This window comes from Mesoplodon bidens, assembly GCF_964165515.1.
Source record: "Mesoplodon bidens genome assembly, chromosome: 7".
Lineage (NCBI taxonomy): Eukaryota > Metazoa > Chordata > Mammalia > Artiodactyla > Ziphiidae > Mesoplodon > Mesoplodon bidens.
Window position 1 is genome coordinate 18,444,126 of NC_138164.1, and position 23,174 is coordinate 18,467,299.

Consider the following 23,174-nt stretch of genomic DNA (forward strand, 5'->3'; position numbering starts at 1 on the left):
AACAATTGAGATGTTTTTAAGTAGGGCCAGTTATTGTTTTTGTTCTAAAAGACAGCTTATTTATTGTAAACATTATTTTTATTTGTATTCTCTTTGCTGTGGCTTAAAACTTTTATTTCACTTTCTACTTAGGTAAAGGAAAAAAAACATCTTCGGGTCAGTTAATAGCCACGTGCTTGGGGATTCAGAGACAGTTGGCTTAGGGGTTTTCATGCTTAGAAACATTTTTCACACTGGTGTGGAGTTAGATTTGCCTCTTTTTCCGCATTGTATGATCTGGGAACTTTATGCTAGACCAGTGGTTTATAAACTTCAGTGTGTATCAGGATCACCAGGAAACCTTGTTAAACTACAGATTGCTGGATCCCATGCCTGAGGTGTCTGATCAGTAGGGCTGGGGTAAAGCCTAGAATTTTTAACAAATTTCCAGGTGATGCTGATGTTGCTTGTCAGGGGACCACACTTTGAGAACCACCGTTCTAGATTAGAGTTCGCAGCTTTGGCAGTATTTTAGACTCTTTTATGGACCTTTAAGAATATATATTTGCTTAGGCCCTACCCCTAGAGATTTTGATTTATAGGTATGGTTTAAGATTAAACACATCTCTGTTTTTTAAAGCCCTACAATGATTCTGATGTGTAGCCCAAAGTAAGGACAACTGTCTTAGATTGTTAGTTTCCAATTTTGTATATTCTAGCCTGACATTGAATCAGCAAACTAGGAAGTATTAATTGAATGACTGCTAGTGGAATATGTAGCAGAGGTATAAGACAAGATCTCTTCCCAAGCTGGGTAGGTAGACTAATATGTGCAGAAGAATTAGAGCAGTGATTTTCAATCTTTTATGAAAATTTAAAATCACATGGGAAGATTTAAAAACATATAAATGCCCTGGCTTCGCTCAGAGGTTGTGATATAATTTGTTTGGGGTGAAGTCTAAGCGTCTCTATGTTAAAATTTCTCAGGTGACCCTAATCCGTAGCCAGCTTTGAAAACTAGTGAATTAGAAAATAGTTGAGTGCTTCATTATACAAATGAAATGGGAATTTGGAGAAAGGGGAAGCAAACCTGTATTTCCACAGACTTATCAGTGTTAGATTTCAAGGGAATTATTATGTACAGCTATGCCAGGTTTCTAGTATAAAGAGTTGACACAGGTAAACATCTTGATTCCCTTGTTCTTTTTTGTTAATCACTAGGATAGTTTTAAAGGATAGGGTCCCATGCAGGCAGAACAACCTCAGTGACTAAGTGGGAGTGGGAGTGATGAGGTTATGCCTTGTTATGTACAGCATTTATACAGTAGACAATGATTAACACCTAGAAACACATTAAAAGAGTAGCTTTTCATCAACCCCAACCTCAGTAACAGGAGATTTCTTTCTTTTCCTATGCTTCCTCCTGACCTAGGGAGAACCTTCAAAAACTGCCCCAGTTGGCTGCCATTCACCTCAACAACTGTATGTATATTGCTCACCACTTGCTGACCCTCGGGCATCAGTTCAGATTACGTCTTGCCCCCATTCTGTGTGATGGCACTACTACTTTTGTGGACCTTGTACCTGGCTTCAGGAGACTTGGTAACTGATACTTTAAATTTAGGAAGCATATTGATAATGCAGCTTATCAGACTAGTATCTTTGTAATTTATGAATGCAGCAGTTAGAAATTAGGCGGTGGTCCTGAGCTGTATTGGAAAGTGGGAAGGCATTTAATTTGTAGGTGTTCCCAGTTATTTAGTTTTATTAAGTGAATGCAGTCTTTTGAAAGCATTACTTTTGCATGATGTGATTCCATGGTACATTAGTGTTCCAGACTGCATTGCTGGTGTGCAGTGAATTCACCAAATCAGAGTTATGTCAGTAGAATGACACTTACTAAGATGCAGTGTGACAATTCTGTTAGCGTTGTTGGTAAGAGCTCACTAATGACAGTACTTATTCTTTTGCAAAACCTCAAACTAGCTCCCTTCTCTTCTACCTCCTTTAGCTTTACTTCTGATTATTAAAAATCAAAAGAAATGTGGGGTAAGTCAATAATGATAGCCTAAGAAAAGCAGAGAATCTATATGATTTACTTAGCTTTTCAATTCCTGACTTTTCCCTTAGGTGGTGTAGATATATCAGAAAAATAAGCAGTTACTTCTACTGTATAAGCAGTTTTTCTTATCTGACTCTGGACAAACTGTTGGAAAAGACTTACGATCCTGAGGGTGGGCTTGGAGGGACCGGCTAATGTATTAGAAGTGATGTTTCTAGTAACCTTAGGGCAACCTTATGATGTTATCTAACAAGCAGTTGTTTTCAAATAGGCAAAATCAGATATTTGGTTCATGCTTGTCTCTCCTCTTCCACCCTGGTTTTGCATTGTGTAATTGAACAACTTTTAGAATTCTTTATTCTCTTTTCTTATTATAGGGACAGAGTGTTTTTTGGCCCAAATGCGGGCACAGAAAGGAGAACTTCTGGAAAGATTATCAAGTGCTAGAAACTTTTCAAACATGGACGATGAGGACAATTATTCTGCAGCAAGTAAAGCAGTCCGACAGGTGGGAGGCTCTTGTTGCCTGTGGAATTTGTACTCTTCCTTTAGATGCTCCCCACCTTGTTTTTTAAGCAGCAAAGAGTATGTAACAGGTAGCTCAGTTCATTCCCCAGAACTCCCATTGGAAAGTGTGGCTGCCTTTTACAGTCTTGTTTACGATCTTTCCCTTCCCCTACCCCACCAAGTCAACAGGAAGCTATCTTCCCATCAAGCCACTAGTGATGGGAATAATAAGTCTGTCATAGCAAGTATTTAACCCATGAACTTAGGTTTGGGAAATTTGAAATACTAGCTTTCATCTTAGAAAAATGCCTCTCTCTCCTAAGTGACTTATCTTTTTACTAGTTTTCCCATCCTCAGAATAAGTCAGTTTTTCATCTAGCAGAGATATCACTAGGGTGAAATATTCAATCCCACCGCGGAGCATAGGCTCCGGATGCGCAGGCTCAGCGGCCATGGCTCACGGGCCCAGCCACTCCGCGGCACGTAGGATCTTCCCAGACCGGGGCACGAACCCATGTCCCCTGCATCGGCAGGCGGACTCTCAACCACTGCGCCACCAGGGAAGCCCAAGAAGCACATGTTCTTGATTACTTTACCTCACCGTTATATAACACCTCTTCTCTCTCTCTCTCTCTCACACACACACACACACACACACACACACACAAGCACGCACACAATAAATGTAAATCTAGAAAACTGTGAGTTGTAACAATCTCTCTTCCATGTAAATATCTGTATTCTTCTGACAGGTACTGCACCAACTAAAGAGACTTGGAATTGTGTGGCAGGATGTCCTGCCAGTGAACATATATTGCAAGGCTATGGGGACTTTACTCAGTACAACAATTTCTGAGATCATTGGCAGAATCACTGCCCTAGAGGTAAGGGCCATTAGATGTCTCACCAGCCTTGAGATGCAGTTCTTGTTCCAGATTGTCACTTTCCTAAGGAAATGATGCTGAAGTCTCATTTTTAGTCAACACAGATGGTAGAAGAAATTGTTCATGTTTCATGTCTAACTCATCATACTGTTATTTTTTTCACTTTTATCTTAATTCTGTTTTGCTGGAGACTTGCTAATCTCTATCTTTCATACCTATACAAGAAAGTAGGATTATGCTTTTTCTCCATCTAGCATCTGTGTAAGTTATGAATGAGGAAGTTGGACATGGGGCAGTGCTCCCAAAATGTAAAGTGTGAAGTCATAGATACTTAACATGTACGTGAACTAAATAATTTAATTTAGTAAAGTGAAATGCAGCCTTGTGCAGGTACCACTTTACCAACACACTGGTGAGGTTGGGACTATATGTGTGACCCTACAGGAAAGTTGCCTGGACTCTGCCAGCTGATACCTCTAAAGTGTAGATTGGCTAAACCCTTGTGGTAACACTCCCTGCTTTGCAGCAAACTGCACCACATTCTATTGGAGAAACGGGTTTTTTCATGCAGGCAAACTAAATTACTGACAATCTGTTGAAACATATTTTGTGTCATTCTAACTTTAGGAGTATTGTCAGGACTGATGAAATCTAGTGTCTAGTAATGTGTGCTCAATTGGTTGGAAAACACCTTGCTGTGGCTGACCCCCTGAATAGTATACACCAAAGATCTGCTTTTTACTTACTACTAAGCTGGCCCAATTCTGTTCTGTTGTGTTCCCTTTGTGCAAAATCAGGACATCTCTACTGAAGATGGTGATCGATTGTATTCCTTATGCAAAACAGTGATGGATGAAGGACCTCAAGTATTTGCACCTTTGTCTGAAGAAAACAAGAACAAGAAATATCAAGAAGAGGTTCCGGTCTACGTGCCAAAATGGATGCCATTCAAAGAATTGATGATAATGTTACAAGCCAGCCTGCAAGAAATTGGGGATCGGTGGGTAAAATCCTTCGATAGGATTTATATATCTCTTCACAGCTATAAAAGAGTATTAGTGCCATTGAGAGCAGTGCATATTACTCAGGAAAGTTTCATATTGAGTAGCAGTAGGTGGGGTCTTTGCATGGTCTATCATAGTGTGGATCTCATGACCATTTTCTCATATTTGATAACGTAAAAACTTCTTGTTTCTATTATTTTGGTCTTGAGCATGTTGTTTTGTCCTGCTGTACGTATGATCTTGTACTTCTTGCACTTACAAGGAGTACAACCATCTGACACCTGGATGGAAATTTTTGCCCATTTTAATCAACAGTGGATGCATTTTAAGAGAAGTGACTTTTATCTGTAAGAATATTCAGCATCAAACCATTGTTTGATTGACCAGCAGTTTTTCTACAGGGAGTAAAGTAGTTTTAGAGATTCAGCACCACACACGTAGAAAGGATTCATCTTTCCTTAAATATAGTAGATGACGTTTTCTCTCAGTACCATCAGTTAATGTTGCTGTGCTCTGTAATTGTCTGCTATGTCGTATCATACTGAGTGTGTGAAGGTCATTAATACGGTGCAAAAACAGGATAGATGTGGGCTAGTTATACGTCCTTGGATGCTTTTATTATTGTCTTGGTATATTTTTAACTAGCATGCATACCTTGTATAGGGAACTCACTGAATAGGCATTAAGGTCCATATCCATCCCTATAGCTACTTGTCTATCTACTTTGGCTTGGCTTATTATAGATGCCCAATTACATGAGACTAGTTGTCCTAGATGTGTCTGAGTTGTTCCCAGCAAATACTATCCATTCTAAAACAAGGTAAATGAGATTTTTTGCTTGAAAAAAAAATCACATCAAAATACCTCTAACTACACTTAGTATAAAATTTGATTTATTCATTTGTTATTTACAAGTCCTTAGTGAGTTATGTCTTCAGGTAAGACTCCAGAGGGCAGCAGATAAGAATTTTTCTTTCTGCTGTTAAAGGGCCCTCTTGCAGCCCAAGAATGATCATTAATTCTTTGTTATGAGAAAAATTACAATACTGATATATCTCAGCTTCTTTTCTTCTGCCTAAGAAGATTTTTTATTTCAGTAAATATAAGGATAATAACTAATTGAGAAAAATTTTTTTACCACGGAAACTATCTCCAGTTGTGTAGTTTAAACATTTAAAAATTATAAAATATACATATGAAAGAGTACAGTATATATAACATATATTCACAGTTTAAAGAAAAAGAGTGAAATAAATGTTCATGTACCTATTGCTCAGCTTAAGAAAAATATTACCACTACCTTTGAAGACCCTTATGTACACTTTTCCAAATCGTCCTCACCAGAGGGGTAACCACTATCTTGAATTTTGTGTTATTTATCTCCTTGCTTTTCTTTATAGTTTTACCACATTTGCACATATCCCTAAATGGAGTCTTCTATAACTTGCTTCTTTTGTTCAGAAAATTCTTTCGTGAAGGTATCTGTAGCTGCAGTTCATTTTCACTGCTGTATCATATTCCATTATATAAACATTTCATAGTTTTTTAAAAAAACTGAGTTATAATTAACATACAATATTATATTAGTTTCAGGTGTACAACATAGTGATTTGATATTTTCATACATTATGAAAAGATCACAGCAGTAAGATCAGTTACCATCCATCACCAAAGTTGTTACAATATTATTGACTATATTCCTCATGTGTATGTTACATCCCTGCCCGTGACCTATTTATTTTATAGATGCATATTTCATGGTTTATCCTGTTGCTTCACATTTTCACCAGTATTTGGTATTATCAGACTTTAAAATTTTTGCTAGTCTAGTTGCTATGAAATGGTAGCTCATTGTCATTTTACTTTATATTTCTCTAAATTCTAATGACATTGAGCATCTTTTTAGTGATCATTTTTCTTCTATTGTAAAATGCCTGTTTATATTTTTTTTATATTGGGACTCTGTTTTTCTTTTTGAAGTATAGTTGATGCACAATATTATTAAGTTACGGGTATACAATATAGTGATTCACAATTTTTAAAGGTTATACTCTCTTTATAGTTATTATTGGCTATATTTCCTGTGTTGTACAATATAGCCTTGAGGCTTATTTTATACACCATAGTTTGTACCTCTTAGTCCCCTACTTCTAAATTCCCCCTCCCTGCTTCCCTCTCCCCACTGGTAACCACTGGTTTGTTCTCTGTATCTCTGAGCTATTCATATTTTTTACCCTTTATTCTACAGGGTTGTTTGTGATTTCATACGTATTTTTTATACCTATCCTTTGTCAGTTAAAATGTGTTGCCTGTGGTTCACTTTTTAAAGTAGTTACAGATCCCGTTACTCTATATAACCATGTGAGGATGTGGTCATAACGGGCTTAGTGAGTATAGAATGAGGGGGAACAGTTTTATCTTCCTAACTTGGTCTCTCGTCTGTCTATGCTGTTACCAAAATGCAGCCAAGAAGCAGAAGATGTCAAAGATACTGACTGGTAGATTCGTAAAGAAGGGGAAGAATGCCAGAATTTGTTTTATTTCCATTTTAAACAAATACACTTTTGGGATCAAATACACAATTTAAAAATCTGGCTTATACTTAATAGGAAATAGAAATTGTGTTTTTCATTTTGCAGGTGGGCAGATGGAAAAGGGCCCTTGGCAGCTGCGTTCTCTTCCAGTGAAGTAAAAGCTTTAATTCGTGCCTTGTTCCAGAACACAGAAAGAAGAGCAGCTGCCCTTGCCAAGATTAAATAGCTCCATCTTCCTGAGAAAGCCGTGTCTTGAGCAGGTGGATTCCTTTCTTGGCGTAATTAGTCTTTAAAGACTTCTTGGAATCACCCGTTAGTTTTGGTGAACTGATATATCATGGAAGTTTGATTTCACCTAAGAACGCCTTACCTCCTGGCCTGTATGAGGCTTTGTTGAAGAACTGGATGTTAGGATAAGATGTCAAATGAAGCACCTCAATTTGTTGACCTTTTAGCCACCCTCCCTTGATAAGAAACTATAGGGTGACGTTGTTTCATGTTGCTTCCAGGGCCCTCTGGGAACTGTATCCATTGAAAATATAAGCCCTGGCCTTGGATCAAGGAATCCAGGTCATTCCAAGAGTCAGAATAAAGAATTTGTGAGAGATGGGAGATATATTTTGGAGGGTAAGGGAACCATAAATGCAGGAATTAAGAAGACTTCCTTCAGTATTTCTTTCCAATAAATAATGCTTTTCAGAGTTAAGGGTGAGTGTCTTTAATAACATGGGAACTTTGACAAAAGAGACCATCAGGTTTTCCTATCTTTTGTGCCTTTCTTTTTATCGACATTTATGATCCTCACAGAGGACTCAATGACTTACCGTCTTTCTTCATGACACTATCTGATAATTTAACATTTCTTTCAGTATAAATTTTTGGCACTTTTTGCTATTTCAACTAAATTATATATTTTTTCTGGCTGAGCCACGTGGCTTTCAGGATCTTAGTTCTCCTACCAGGGATTGAACCTGGGCCCTCAGCAGTGAAAGCAAGGAGTCCTAACCACTGGACTGCCAGGGAATTCCCAGACTAAATTCTATTTTATTGGTTGGATTTTTTTTTTTTTTTTTGTCTTCTCAAATTCTACTGTTTCTGTACCTTATCAAATGGCAAAGGTTTTAAATTGCAGTGTTCCTTTGGTATGTATGTGCCATGAGATGATAACTCTGGGTTTGGTAGCCTAATCTTTTATTTGGTGGATGTGGGTAATCCTTCAGCTCAGCTTTCTGTGTTTTTAACTCTGCAGCCATTGGAGGTTTATATTCTATTAAAATTATTCTCAGTAGGGCTCTGGATTGTCTCTCTTCACCTGAAATGTGGAATTCCGCGTGTGAAAAGAGGGTAAAGAGTGCGATCTTTGTGTGCCTTGGAGGAGATGCTGTCTGGAGGATGTTTTCAGTTCAGTGGGCCTGCTTCCTTAGGCTTCAACCCCTGATCCCTGGCACACATTCTTCCTTCACCTTCTTGTTCTTAGTTTGAGCTCAGCCCCTACATTCTGGTTGCTTAGTTTTTCTTTTACCTATTTAGGGGTCATAGAAGAATGAATTAGAAAGAAGATTGGTTTCTTTTTATAAGAGAACTCAGCTGTGGTTAGTGACAACCTATCTGTCTGTACTCAGCATATCCTACTATGAGAACGCACAGAAAAAAGACTTGCCTGAACCAACTTTAGTTTTTTGAGAACAAAGTAGTTGTCTTTCTTGAGAGGGGAAGGGACCATTTTCACAGGTGAAGAAAATACCTGTTTTTGAAAATCCACACCATTTCAGGTAGCATTCTTTTTTCAGCAGTTGAGAGGATGGGGAACTAAGAACAGAACTGAAATAAATGCATTGCAGGACTGTTATACACATAGCAGATTTCTTTTGTTCATAGAAGCTATTCCTGTTGCTTGACAGGTAGAGCAGTTGGGGGGTGGGATCTCTTGTAACTGAAAAGCACACTCCTCTCTCCTTCCCTTCCCCCATTAGCACAGAAAACTGCATCATAGTTCTTCTGAGGCTCTGTAGACTCCATCCCTCGGGACTCCTTCCTCTAATGAATAGTTTGTATGTCATGGCACACAGAGTGGGCCGACTCCATCCTCTTCCCTGGCCAAGGCAGTTGACAGCTGGTGGTTAAGTGGATATTCATTCTGGTTAGGAGGGACGAGCCATCTGACTTAGCAGCATGGGAGTTGGGTCTGGCAGCTCTTACAGGAACCTTGAAGGTACCTGTTCAGATAGGGAACCTGAGATGGAATGGGAGGGGAACGTTCTTCCTCTAGAAAGAGCGTACGGATTATGTGAGTAAGGGAAATTTACGAGGCTTGACTCATTCAGTGGATCTGTAGGCCAACGGGAAGAAACTTCCCAAATCACACCCAGAACTATACAAATGACTGGGAAATGAAATTCCAGAAAGGGTCCCCAAGATAGTAAAAAGGAAAGTTTTTGCTAAAAAGAACCTAAATCCCTTAGGTGACTTGATAGTGGCTGCTGTTACATTGTGGGTCCTGAATTGTTGGTGACCCATTCATGGTCAGTTTTGCATTGGATTTTTCTCTGAAATGGGGATCCTCCAGATGGCATCTTTCCTCAGGCCTGGGAGCAGCACAAGGCATCTAGGCCTAGTCTGTGGAAATGGAAGCAGGGAGCCTGTCCATTTTACCCTGGGCTTACATTCTGGCCTTGATCAGCCCGGGAGGGTCATCCAGACTCTGCATGCATCTATATTATAAACTGTGACATATCACTGAACAATCACTTGTGAATAGATCAAACAGTATTTTTTTTTTGATTAATAACATTGTTAAAAAGGATATGGATAATCCTCTTCCCATGCCTGCAAATACTTACGCTATCACTTAAGGCAATGACTCCCAGCCTTTTGTGGGATTTCATTCTATTGTTTATTTGATTTCCGAAGATTATGTCTATCTTCTGACAGTTCTGAGAGGTACACACACATCCTCTGGGGGCGTTTTTGTTATAAGAAAACTGGCCCAAAGGAGTGGTATGCCCAAGCTCCACAGCTAGTTTGTGCCACGGAGAAATGAAGGCATGTATAGGAGTGACTTCTTAGTGAAGGAGGTAGCTGTAAGTTCAGGAAGGAATCAGGCTTTTGGAAATTGCCTCGCATATAAAAAGTCTTGGCACAAAGTAGCCTTTTTAAATTGGGTTTTGAGGCCCACGTTCTTCCTAATCATGGAACTGATTTTGAACATTGGTTTTGTGATAACTTCCTCCTAAAAATAGGCGTGTAGCTAAAGCCTAAAGTTTCCTGAAAGTTACAAAGCCCCAATTTTGAGAAGTTTTTCAATTATACGGTTTAGACAGAAATTCCTCTCCTTGTCATGAGGAGTTTGGTTGAGAAGTTTGTGAGGTCACGTGACATAACTGGAGCTAGCCTTAGATGTCTCAAAACCATGTTATGAAATCTCTGCCTCAAGTTTGGGGAGGAGGGCAGTGATTCTGATGAGCTATGTATAAGTTCTGCACTCCTCAGGAATCGGGTGCCCCAGATTTCTTGCGTAGTGCTAGAGAGCGAGGTGGGAGTGGATGGGTCTTAGCTACTCCTGCTGTTGAAGAAGGCACTAGTACCAGGGCCGAAGACACCTACTCCCTCCCTTGTCTCAGCTTTGTAAGGGGTTCTAAAACTTCCTACGTTTATTCTACTTACATTTATTGGGTGCCAGGCATTGTTCCAGTCACTCAACAAACCCCGCCCCCCCAAAAAAAAACCCCACAAAAATTATTTTTCTCTGGTGATTTAAATTCTGGTGCTAAAGACAGATAATAAACATGAAGCAAGTAAATTAGATAGTATGTCTGAAGATTTTAAGTGTATGGAAAAAATAAACATAGGGTGATAAATCTGAACTCCTCTGGAATTCCAGGGCTGGAGGAAAGGGGAGTGAGCTGACATTCTGAATGGGATGGTCAGAGGACACCTCGCCGAGACAGTGGGTAAGCCATGTGGATGTCTGGGTGCAGACAACTCTGAGCAGAGAGACCAGCCCTTGCAAAGCCCTAAGGTGGGAGGAGCGTGTCTGGTGAAGGAATAGCAGAGAATGAGGGAGAGAGGAGGAGGAAAGGTGGTGAGAGATATAACAGGAGAGGAGGGGGCAAGATTGTGTCAGCCATTAGAAGGATTTTGGTTTATTTTTACTCTGAGTCAGATGGGAAACTAGTAGCTTAGGAAAAAAAAAAAGGAAATGTATAAAAGAAGAGAAAATAGCATGGTGAACCCCTAGGTACCCACCACCCATCTTCAGCAATTGTGGTCATACAGCCAATCTTGTTTCACCTGTGCCCCCCGCTCACCCCCTCCCCATTGCTCCCGCAAACACACACTGAATTGTTGAAGCAAATGCCAGACAGCATATCTTTTTTTTTTTTTTTTTTTTTTTGCGGTACACAGGCCTCTCACTGCTGTGGCCTCTCCCGTTGCTGAGCACAGGCTCCGGATGCGCAGGCTCAGTGCCCATGGCTCACAGGCCCAGCCGCTCCACAGCATGTGGGATCTTCCCGGACCGGGGCACGAGCCCGTGTCCCCTGCACTGGCAGGCGGACTCTCAACCACTGCGCCACCAGGGAAGCCCCCAGACAGCATATCATTTTAAACCCAGGGCTCATTCCTGTGAAAAGTGAATGTTGTTTCTTGCGAAGCTTTCTCTTTTTCCATCTCTCTTTCAACCCCTGTCATCCCCCCTCTCCTCTGCCGGCAGGAGTTGTCCTCTAGCTGCCCGCCTCCCTCCCTTTTTCCCCAACCTCAGTTCCCCACTCAGGCTCAGCCTGTATCCACTCCACTCCCATCCCCTGAACTCTGGGTATTAAATAACAAACATCTTAAATGCAGTTGACAGCCGACTCACTACCACTTCCCCTTTGCATCCTCCTTCCCTCTGCTCAGCCACTTGCTCCAGCTAACCCAATCCTATGGTTTCTGGGTGTTCAAAAGTTGCCCAGGGGGCTTCCCTGGTGGCGCAGTGGTTGAGAATCTGCCTGCCAATGCAGGGGACACCGGTTCGAGCCCTGGTCTGGGGGGATCCCACATGTCGCGGAGCAACTAGGCCCGTGAGCCACAACTACTGAGCCTGCGCGTCTGGAGCCGCAACAAGAGAGGCTGCGATAGTGAGACGCTCGTGCACCGCGATGAAGAGTGGCCCCCACTCACCGCAACTAGAGAAAGCCCTCGCACAGAAATGAAGACCCAACACAGCAAAAATAAATAAATAAATTACTAAACTCCTACGCCCAACGTCTTCTTTAAAAAAAAAAAAAAAAGTTGCCCAGGAAAAGATTCCTCTTACTGATTATTTCATCAGAGAGGATATCTCCTGCCCCCTTAGAATCAGATTCTCCTGGGTTCCTCTCACAGAGAATCCCAGTAGACATGGCGACCCAGCTCCAGCTATTGGGTGTTGGCTGGAGTCTGGGGCTGCCTTGGTTTAAGGCAAAGCAACCCCCTTCCCTAAGGGGTGTCTGGGTGGAGTGGCGTCGGGAGTGGAGCAGCTGCTGGCTGGCTTCTGTCTCCCATCCCCACTCTCTGACTTTAGAAATGCTGCCTCAAAAGAATATTAATTATTTCATGTGCATGAAGGGCTCCATTTATGCTTGATTACCATGCAGCATGATAAAAATTATGCATAGCATTATGTCAGGTTAACGTTGTTATAAATTTCACTTAATTTCCGTACTGTTTTGTCCCTAAATGCATACTCTAGTTTGTTTGCCATATCCATATCTACATTATTATTATTCAAAACTAAAAAATTAGGACTTCTTGTTCACCCTCTATTTAGTAATCTTTTCTTTTGTAATATTAACTTTAATCGCATGGTCTGAAGTAGCAGTAGGTCTTTTGCCCCCTTTTTGAAAACTGGGACACTTGCTCATCTCAAGGACTATGTAACTTGGATTTGTGATTACATCTGAAGTTTCTAAGTCCCATGAGATATAATTCCCCTGAGTGTAGAACTGTGAACTCATTTAAATCCAGGTTTTCTTTTTCTATCTTTTCACCTATCTTAGCTTTCATTTTCCTCTCAGGTATGTTTGTTCCAGCCTTTCCAGGTGGAAGATAATTCTCCTTGATAGGAACAGGGAAGCAAAATAGTGTTTGAGTTGTTCAGTTCTCTTTGTGTCATTTTTTTAACATCACATTATCAAATTCGAGTATAGCCAAATCCTTTTTGTTCCTTTTCTTTCACTGACCATCCTCTTTCCCGGTGCCCCCAAATTCCTTGAGATAATGTTTTTCATAAACTTCAGCATATTCTGGGCTTTGATCTTCCTGACACTATTTTTTCATGTCCAGACCATTCTTATATTTTTGCTTATGAAGGGCCTGTTTTTGTTGAACCCATCACTTGTTTTCATTTGCAGCCACACTCCTGTTTTTTTAATTGTGTTGTCATATTTATTATACAGTCAGATTTTCAGTTTTGAAATACCCCCCTCTTTCACTCATAGTATGATGTCTTTTTATTTTTATTTTATTTATTAAGCTATAGTTGATATACAATATTGTGTTTGTTTCAGATGTACAGCTTCAGATTCTTTTCCATTATGGGTTATTATAAGATATTTAATTTAGTTCCCTGTGCTATACAGTAAATCCCTGTTGTTTATCTGTTTTACATATAGTGGTGTGTATCTATTAATCCCATACTCCTAATTTAATCCCTCCCCTTCCCTTTTCCTCTTTGGTAACCGTATGTTTGTTTTCTATGTCTGTGAGTTTGTTTCTGTTTTGTAAGTAAGTTGATTTGTATTATATTTTTAGATTCCACATATAAGTGCTATATGATGTCTTTCTTTTAGAGTCTGTGGCCGTGAGATTATTTCTGGCAATTTTTGGTGCTCTTTGAAATATGCTTTCCTAAAGTCAGGGCCTGTGCCTAGGCCAAATCATTTCTTCCTTGCCTGTTGTAAAATTTGCAGTCATTCTCTAACTGATGTTTTGGATAAAAATTTCCCCTCTTTGCCTCTTTGGCTTTCTGAAAAGTGATTATTAGCAAGGCAATTAAAAAACTCATTGGACATTCTGGTTTTTAACAGAGTGGGACCTCTAGTAGACTTATGGAAAGCTGAAATCCCCTATATCCCTGTGTCAACTTCTTATTCATTAAAAAAATATATCAGCCACCTCTTCCATCTGGCTGGGTGGTGCCATAGTACATGCACGTGGAGTATTATTTCTAATTTTCTGTTTCTCTTTACTCCAAGTGCCTGGTTTAGCATTCACTTTATTAACCTATGAGAATCGAACTTGGGATTCCCTGAGAACTCAATAAAATCTTTCTGGTTTTGTTTTTTGCTAATTTCTGCCAGCAAATCAGTAAGAAGCAAAAAGTAGCTCATTTAGAGGAGAAGCAGACCTATATGACAACTAGCTTTTTTATAAAATCACGGTCTCATTAAGAAAGTAATGTTATCCTTCCATGAAGCAAAAACAGTAAAAACCTTTTTTGATTTGCACTGAAGTATATTTCCCCTTGGAGTTTGCTTCAGAGTATAAGAAAGGGGCTCCTGAGAAGCCCCTAATCTTGGTTCTCCGTTTTTTTGTTTTGCTTTTCTGGGAAAAGAGTAGTAGGAGCTATGGGTGAGTATGTGGGGATGAAAAGGGAAGGGAAGAAAGAGCTCTGATCGTTTGGAGGATCTTTGTGGCAGGCAGCTGGTCTACCGAGACTTGGATAAGAGGAAGGGCAGAGGAGGCAGGGTTGGGGGATGAAGTGCCAGCGAGGGCTGTGGAGTCACACAGGCCTGGGTTTCATATCCAAGTCTACATTTACTTAGTTCTGTGACCTTGGACGAGGTATTTATTCTCTCTCAGACTCAGAATTTTCACTTGTAAAATGGGGTTAATAAGATGACTGACTTCATGGGGTTGCTGTGAAGATTTAATGAGATAATTTATGTAAAACACATAGCAAGCATAGGGCCTGGCACAGGTGAATGATTTGTGTTAACATGTTAACTCTAGTGTTTAGCACTTCAAGCTCAGTGCACTCAATTTAGAGTTTAATTATGTAGGTGGTTCTCTAACGAAATTGCAGCTTTTTGAGGGTAGGAATGGTGTCGAATGCTCTTCTTGGACAGAGTAAACTTAATAAATAATTATGGATTGATTTGAATTCAACCCCACACAATATGTGACAATATGGCCCAAGTGAAGAGAGAAGTGGGGCATCTTTGTGGCGTGAGCTGGAGTGTCCTTGCAAGGACCCCATGAGATCTCTAACATTGGAAATGTTTGATTTTGGTCCCAGGAGAGCTTCTTCCCTTGGCTGTGTGTGGATATTTGTATTTTTGTATATGTATAAAAGCCTGTTTGTTTAGAATTTATACCACCAGGAGGTACAGTTCTTGTTATCAGGACTCTTCAGCACTAACTGAAGGCCTGACAGTGTCCCTGAAACACTGCCAAATTCTGCAAGGCTTCTGAAACAGGAAAGAGCCAACCATCCCAGTGCACTTGGAATTTAGCATATTTGATTTACATTCTAATTCTCTGGAAGTTGGTCTTCAGCTTTGACAGGATAACTTTTATTTTTTAATTTTTTAATTAAAAATTTTTTTAAATTAAATTAAATTTATTTTTTTATACAGCAGGTTCTTATTAGTCATCAATTTTATACACATCAGTGTATACATGTCAATCCCAATCACCCAATTCATCACACCACCACCCTCCACCCCCCGCCACTTTCCCCGCTTGGTGTCCACACGTTTGTTCTCTACATCTGTGTCTCTATTTCTGCCCTGCAAACTGGTTAATTTGTACCATTTTTCTATGTTCCACATATATGCGTTAATATACGATATTTGTTTTTCTCTTTCTGACTTACTTCAGTCTGTATGACAGACTGTAGATCCATCCACGTCTCAACAAATGACCCAATTTCTTTCCTTTTTATGGCTGGGTAATATTCCACTGTATATATGTACCACATCTTGTTCATCCATTCATCTCTCGATGGGCATTTAGGTTGCTTCCATGACCTGGCTATTGCAAATAGTGCTGCAGTGAACATTGGGGTGCATGTGTCTTTTTGAATTATTATTTTCTCTGGGTATGTGCCCAGTAGTGAGATTGCTGGATCATATGGTAGTTCTATTTTTAGTTTTTTAAGGAACCTCCATACTGTTCTCCATAGTGGCTGTACCAATTCACATTCCCACCAACAGTGCAAGAGGGTTCCCTTTTCTCCACACACTCTCCAGCATTTGTTGTTTGTATATTTTCTGATGATGCCCATTCTAACTGGTGTGCGCTGATACCTCATTGTAGTTTTTTTTTTTTTTTTTTTTTTTTTTTTTGTGGTACACGGGCCTCTCACTGTTGTGGGCTCTCCCGTTGCGGAGCACAGGCTCCAGATGCGCAGGCTCAGCATCCATGGCTCACGGCCCCAGCGGCTCTGTGGCATGTGGGATCTTTCCGGACAGGGGGACAAACCCGTGTCCCCTGCATCAGCAGGCAGACTCTCAACCAATGCGTCACCAGGGCAACCCCCTCGTTGTAGTTTTGATTTTTATTTCTCTAATAGTTAGTGATGTCGAGCAGCTTTTCATGTGCTTCTTGGTCATCTGTATGTCTTCTTTGGAGAAACGTCTATTGAGGTCTTCTGCCCATTTTTTGATTAGGTTGTTTGTTTTTATTAATATTGAGCTGCATGAGTTGTTTATATATTTTGGAGATTAATCCTTTGTCCGTTGATTCGTTTGCAGATGTTTTCTCCCATTCTGAGGGTTGTCTTTTTGTCTTGTTTATGATTTCCTTTGCTGTGCAAAAGCTTTCAAGTTTCATTAGGTCCCATTTGTTTATTTTTGTTTTTATTTCCATTTCTCTAGGAGGTGGGTCAAAAAAGATCTTGCTGTGATTATGTCAAAGAGTGTTCTTCCTATGTTTTCCTCTAAGAGTTTTATAGTGTCTGGTCTTACATTTAGGTCTCTAATCCATTTTGAGTTTATTTTTGTGTATGGTGTTAAGGAGTGTCCTAATTTCATTCTTTTATATGTAGCTGTCCATTTTTCCCAGCACCACTTATTGAAGAGACTGTCTTTTCTCCATTGTATATCCTTGCCTCCTTTGTCATAGATTAGTTGACCATAGGTGTGTGGGTTTATCTCTGGGCTTTCTATCTTGTTCCATTGATCTATGTTTCTGTTTTTGTGCCAGTACCATATTGTCTTGATTACTGTAGCTTTGTAGTATAGTCTGAAGTCAGGAAGTCTGATTCCTCCAGCTCCATTTTTTCCCCTCAGTACTGCTTTGGCCATTTGGGGACTTTTGTGGCTCCACACAAAATTTTTTTTTTTTTTTTTCGGTACGCGGGCTTCTCACTGTTGTGGCATCTCCCATTGCGGAGCACAGGCTCTGGACGCACAGGCTCAGCGGCCATGGCTCACTGGTCCAGCTGCTCCATGGCATGTGGGATCTTCCCGGACCGGGGCACGAACCCGCGTCCCCTGCGTCGGCAGGCGGACTCTCAACCACTGCGCCACCAGGGAAGCCCACTCCATACAAATTTTAAGATTTTTTGTTCTAGTTCCATAAAAAATGCTATTGGTAATTTGATAGGGATTGCATTGAATCTGTAGATTGCTTTGGGTCGTATAGTCATTTTCACAATATTGATTCTTCCAATCCAAGAACATGGTATATCTCTCCATCTGTTGGTATCATCTTTAATTTCTTTCATCAGTGTCATAGTTTCCTGCATACAGGTCTTTTGTCTCCTTAGATAGGTTTATTCCTAGGTATTTTATTCGTTTTGTTGCAATGGTAAATGGGAGTGTTTCCTTAATTTCTCTTTCAGATTTTTCATCATTAGTGCATAGGAATGCAAGAGTTTTCAGTGCATTAATTTTGTATCCTGCAACTTTACCAAATTCATTGATTAGCTCTAGTAGTTTTCTGGTGGCATCTTTAGGATTCTCTATATATAGTATCATGTCATCTCTAAATGGAGAAAGTTTTACTTCTTCTTTTCCAATTTGTATTCTTTTTATTTCTTTTTCTTCTCTGATTGCTGTGGCTAAAACTTCCAAAACTATGTTGAATAATAGTGGTGAGAGTGGACATCCTTGTCTTCTTCCTGATATTAGAGGAACTGCTTTCACTTTTTCACCATTGAGAATGATGTTTGCTGTGGGTTTGTCATTTATGGCCTTTATTATGTTGAGGTAGGTTCCCTCTATGCCCACTTTCTGGAGAGTTTTTATCATAAATGGGTGTTGAATTTTGTCAGAAGCTTTTTCTGCATGTATTGAGATGGTTTTTATTCTTCAATTTGTTAATATGGTGTATCACACTGATTGATTTGTGTATATTGAAGAATCCTTTCATCCCTGGGATAAATCCCACTTGATCATGGTGTATGATTCTTTTAATGTGTTGTTGGATTCTGTTTGGTAGTATTTTGTTGAGGATTTTTGCATCTATATTCATCAGTGATGTTGGTCTGTAATTTTCTTTTTTTGTAGTATCTTTGTCTGGTTTTGGTATCGGGTGATGGTGGCCTCATAAATGAGTTTGGGAGTGTTCCTTCCTCTGCAATTTTTTTGGAAGAGTTTGAGAAGGATGGGTGTTAGCTCGTCTCTAAATGTTTGATAGAATTCACCTGTGAAGCCATCTGGTCCTGGACTTCTGTTTGTTGGAAGATTTTTAATCACAGTTTCAATTTCATTACTTGTGATTGGTCTGTTCATATTTTCTATTTTCTATTTCTTCCTGGTTCAGTCTTGGAAGGTTATACCTTTCTAAGAATTTGTCCATTTATTCCAGGTTGTCCATTTGATTGGCATAGAGTTGCTTGTGGTAGTCTCTTAGGACACTTTGTATCTCTGCAGCGTCTGTTGTTACTTCTCATTTTTCACTTCTAATTTTATTGATTTGAGTCCTCTCCCTCTTTTTCTTGATGAGTCTGGCTAATGGTTTATCAATTTTGTTTATCTTCTGAAAGAACCAGCTTTTAGTTTTATTGATCTTTGCTATTGTTTTCTTTGTTTCTATTTCTTTTATTTCTGCTCTGGTCTGTATGATTTCTTTCCTTCTGCTAACTTTGTGTTTTGTTTGTTCTTCTTTCTCTAGTTCCTCAGGTGTAAGTTTAGATTGGTTATTTGAGATTTTTCTTGTTTCTTGAGGTAGGCTTGTATAGCTATAAATGTCCCTCTTAGAACTGCTTTTGCTGCATCCCATAGGTTTTGGATCATCGTGTTTTCATTGTCATTTGTCTCTAGGTATTTTTTGATTTCCTCTTTGATTTTTTCAGTGATCTCTTGGTTATTTAGTAACGTATTGTTTAGCCTCCATGTGTTTGTGTTTTTTACGTTTTTTTCCCCTGTAATTGATTTCTAATCTCATAGCGTTGTGGTCAGAAAAGATGATTGATATGCTTTCAATTTTCTTAACTTTACTGAGGCTTGATTTGTGACCCAAGATGTGATATATCCTGGAGAATGTTCCATGTGCACTTGAGAAGAAAGTGTAATCTGCTGTTTTTGGATAGAATGTCCTATAAATATGAATTAAATCTATCTGGTCTATTGTGTCATTTAAAGCTTCTGTTTCCTTATTTATTTTCATTTTGGATGATCTCTCCATTGGTGTAAGTGAGGTGTTAAATTCCCCTACTATTATTGTGTTACTGTCGATTTCCTCTTTTATAGCTGTTAGCAGGTGCCTTATGTACTGAGGTGCTCCTATGTTGAGTGTGTATATATTTATAATTGTTATATCTTCTTCTTGGATTGATCCCCTGATCATTATGTAGTGTCCTTCCTTGTCTCTTGTAACATTCTTTATTTTAAAGTCTATTTTATGTGATATGAGTATTGCTACTTCAGCTTTCTTTTGATTTCCATTTGCATGGAATATCTTTTTCCATCCCCTCACTTTCAGTCTGAATGTGTCCCTAGGTCTGAAATGGGTCTCTTGTAGGCAGCATATATATGGGTCTTGTTTTTGTATCCATTCAACAAGCCTGTGTCTTTTGGTTGGAGCATTTAATCCATTCACATTTAAGGTAATTATCAATATGTATGTTCCTATGACCATTTTCTTAATTGTTTTGGGTTTGTTTTTGTAAGTCCTTTTTTTCTCTTGTGTTTCCCACTTAGAGAAGTTCCTTTAGTATTTGTTGTAGAGCTGGTTTGGTGGTGCTGAATTCTCCTAGCTTTTGCTTGTCTGTAAAGCTTTTGATTTCTCCATTGAATCTGAATGAGATCCTTGCCGGGTAGAGTAATCTTGGTTGTAGGTTCTTCCCTTTCATCACTTTAAGTATATCATGCCACTCCCTTCTGGCTTGTAGAGTTTCTGCTGAGCAATCAGCTGTTAACCTTATGGGAGTTCCCTTGTATGTTATTTGTTGTTTTTCCCTTGCTGCTTTTAATAATTTTTCTTTATCTTTAATTTTTGCCAGTTTGATTACTATGTGTCTCGGCATGTTCCTCCTTGGGTTTATCCTGTATGGGACTCTCTGTGCTTCCTGTACTGGGGTGGCTATTTCCTTTCCCATGTTAGGGAAATTTCTGACTATAATCTCTTCAAATATTTTCTCTGGTCCTTTCTCTCTCTCTTTTCCTTCTGGGACCCCTATAATGCAAATGTTGTTTTGTTTAATGTTGTCCCAGAGGTCTCTTAGGCTGTCTTCATTTCTTTTCATTCTTTTTTCTTTATTCTGTTTGGCAGCAGTGAATTCCACCATTCTGTCTTCCAGGTCACTTATCCATTCTTCTGCCTCAGTTATTCTGCTATTGATTCCTTCTAGTGTAAATTTCATTTCAGTTATTGTATTGTTCATCTTTGTTTGTTTGTACTTTAATTCTTCTAGGTCTTTTTTAAACATTTATTGCATCTTCTCGATCTTTGCCTCCATTCTTTTTCTGAGGTCCTGGATCATCTTCACTATCATTATTCTGAATTCTTTTTCTGGAAGGTTGCCTATCTCCACTTCATTTGGTTTTTTTCTGGGGTTTTATCTTGTTCCTTCATCTGGTACATAGCCCTCTGCCTTTTCATCTTGTCTATCTTTCTGTGAATGTGGTTTTTGTTCCACAGGCTGCAGGATTGTATCTTCTTGTTTCTGCTGTCTGCCCTCTCCAGGATAACTTTTAAATAGAATGGGCAGTTTACCAAAACAGCCAATCTCCCAACAAATCTGGACAAATAGGGCTTTACTAATATATGACCTTAATGTTACTGGAAGTGGTTTTCCATTTGGTTTTGTTATGATGATTATTATTCTGGGGTGGAGGTGGAAGGGTTTAAGTAACAAGCTTTTTTTTTTCCCTAAAACCAGGCATCCAAAAAGGCAAATCAAAGTGTATTCTTTTTCTCAAAATCTATTTGGCTGTCTGCAGGAGTGAGCTCAAGAGTGAAGTGGTGAGAGGCAGGCCCTGGAGGCTGTTGAATGAACTCTCTCCTCTGGTCCAAGTCTGGCAGGAGAAGTGAAGGAGAGGGACTTCTGAGCTTAAATCTGGTCTCCAGTCAGAGGGAGAGGGAGAAAGAGCAAGTGTGTGATAAATATAGTGGGGCAGAAAGAACAGAGAAGGGAAGCATTCATCATAATGTTCACAGAATCCCATAGAGGGTTTGGTAATATCAGGCTCTTGTCCACTTTGTAGTTATTTTACACAAGTGACTCATATCCATTATCATCTCTGTTGTTAGCTGGTCAGAATTTATGCTGGTGACTGCACCTAGTTGCTGAAGGGCCATGTGTGACCTGGATCTGTAGATGCCAAAGACTACATTTTCACATTTCATCCTAAGAACACTCCTTTGAGAAAGATACTACTGTCCTGATTTTACAGGCGAGGAATCAAGTCACAGAGAGGTTAAGTGTCATGCCCAAGGACACACAGTGGGTAATACAAAGTCAGGGTTCCAACCCGAGTTTGTGTGATTCCAGAGCTGATGCTCTTTTCATTGTTCTCATGCAACTTCCTTCTCACCCAGGGGTCTTTCTGGCTCTCATGTGTCCCCAGATATATTAGTTGGTGAGGGCCGCTATAACAATGCACCAGAAATTTGGTGGCTTAAATAACAAAAATGTATCATCTCATAGTTCTGGAGGCAAGAAATCTAAAATCAAGGTGTTGGCAGAATTGCTACCTTCTGAGGGCTGTGAGGGAAAGATCTGTTCCAGGTCTTCTCCTTGGTCATCTTCTCTCCATGTCTCTCATATTGTCTTCCCTCTGTCTAAGATTCCCCCCCTTTTATGGACACCAGTCATATGGGATCAAGGCCCATCCTAATGACCTCATTTTAACTTGGTTACCTATATAAAGACACTGTCTCCAAATAAGGTCACGGTCTGAGGCACTGGGGTTAGGATTTCAACATATGAAGTTTTTTGTTTTGGGGGGTGTACGATTCAACCCATAATATCAGATAAATCACCTACAGGTCACACTCTAGCTGCTGCACTTTAGATGCTTTGTTTACAGTGAGGGGACTTTTCCTATCACTGTTTATTGTCTGTGACCATTCTATTTAATCTGTTAACCAACAGCCATGAACATTGTCACCTTCCAAGTGCGCCTGCTCACTGGAGTGAGCTTGAGGTCAATAAAGCATTCAGCGGGCTCAAATTTAATTAGCCAAGTTAGTGGGACAGCTGCTTCGTAACTCTGGCTCACGAACTGGCAGAGATCAGAGATGAGACTGGCAGAGCTCGTTGCTGATCCCAGGCATCCCTGATGCAGCTGCAAGCCCTAAGAACTTCGCTCCTGTTCTGGCAGGAAAAGAGAGGGAAGATGAACTGGCATTTGGAATTTCCTCCCCTGGATGTGTCTTTCAAAAGTATATGGGAACCACAGTCAAAGTCAAGGCCCTGCATTTTCATCTGCCTCTTTCCTCATCTTGCCACATAGCAAGTCCATTCTCTCCCATAATTTAAAAGGTTTCTGAAAATCCCCTTCAACTGGATTTGTCAGCTGCTTCCACCCCGCCTGTCCAATCTGGCCAAGTTCTTCAAGCCTCTTCCTGTCTCCCCCACCTAAACTTCAGCCCTAGACCTGCCTCTTACTCCAAGGGCACTGATGTTGTCAGTCTCTCTGTAGTCTTCCCAGGTCTGTGGGAGGCAGCCCTGGAAAGGGGGGAGAGAGCTCTGGATCTAAAGTCATAAGATTCGGACTTACGTGTTGCCCCCGTCACTTGGCCCACCAGCGTGACCTTGGAGTGGTCAGAATGGCCATCATCAAAAAAATCT

The 23,174-nt window shown here is 40.0% G+C and overlaps 2 protein-coding genes across 2 annotated transcripts in view; both read left to right on the forward strand.

Annotated features, from left to right (window-relative positions):
* ZW10 (zw10 kinetochore protein) overlaps positions 1-7,671 on the forward strand; it is a 33,564-nt gene extending 25,893 nt beyond the window's left edge. The window contains exons 12-16 of the mRNA XM_081241435.1: positions 1,412-1,581; positions 2,419-2,549; positions 3,301-3,432; positions 4,230-4,432; positions 7,076-7,671. Coding sequence (XP_081097561.1) covers positions 1,412-1,581; positions 2,419-2,549; positions 3,301-3,432; positions 4,230-4,432; positions 7,076-7,196 — 757 coding nt within the window. The 3' untranslated portion in view covers positions 7,197-7,671. The remainder of the gene's footprint in view (positions 1-1,411; positions 1,582-2,418; positions 2,550-3,300; positions 3,433-4,229; positions 4,433-7,075) is intronic.
* Positions 7,672-10,852: 3,181 nt separating this feature from the next.
* TMPRSS5 (transmembrane serine protease 5) overlaps positions 10,853-23,174 on the forward strand; it is a 37,384-nt gene continuing 25,062 nt past the window's right edge. The window contains exon 1 of the mRNA XM_081240620.1: positions 10,853-10,920. Within this exon, the coding sequence (XP_081096746.1) occupies positions 10,890-10,920 (31 nt within the window). The 5' untranslated portion in view covers positions 10,853-10,889. The remainder of the gene's footprint in view (positions 10,921-23,174) is intronic.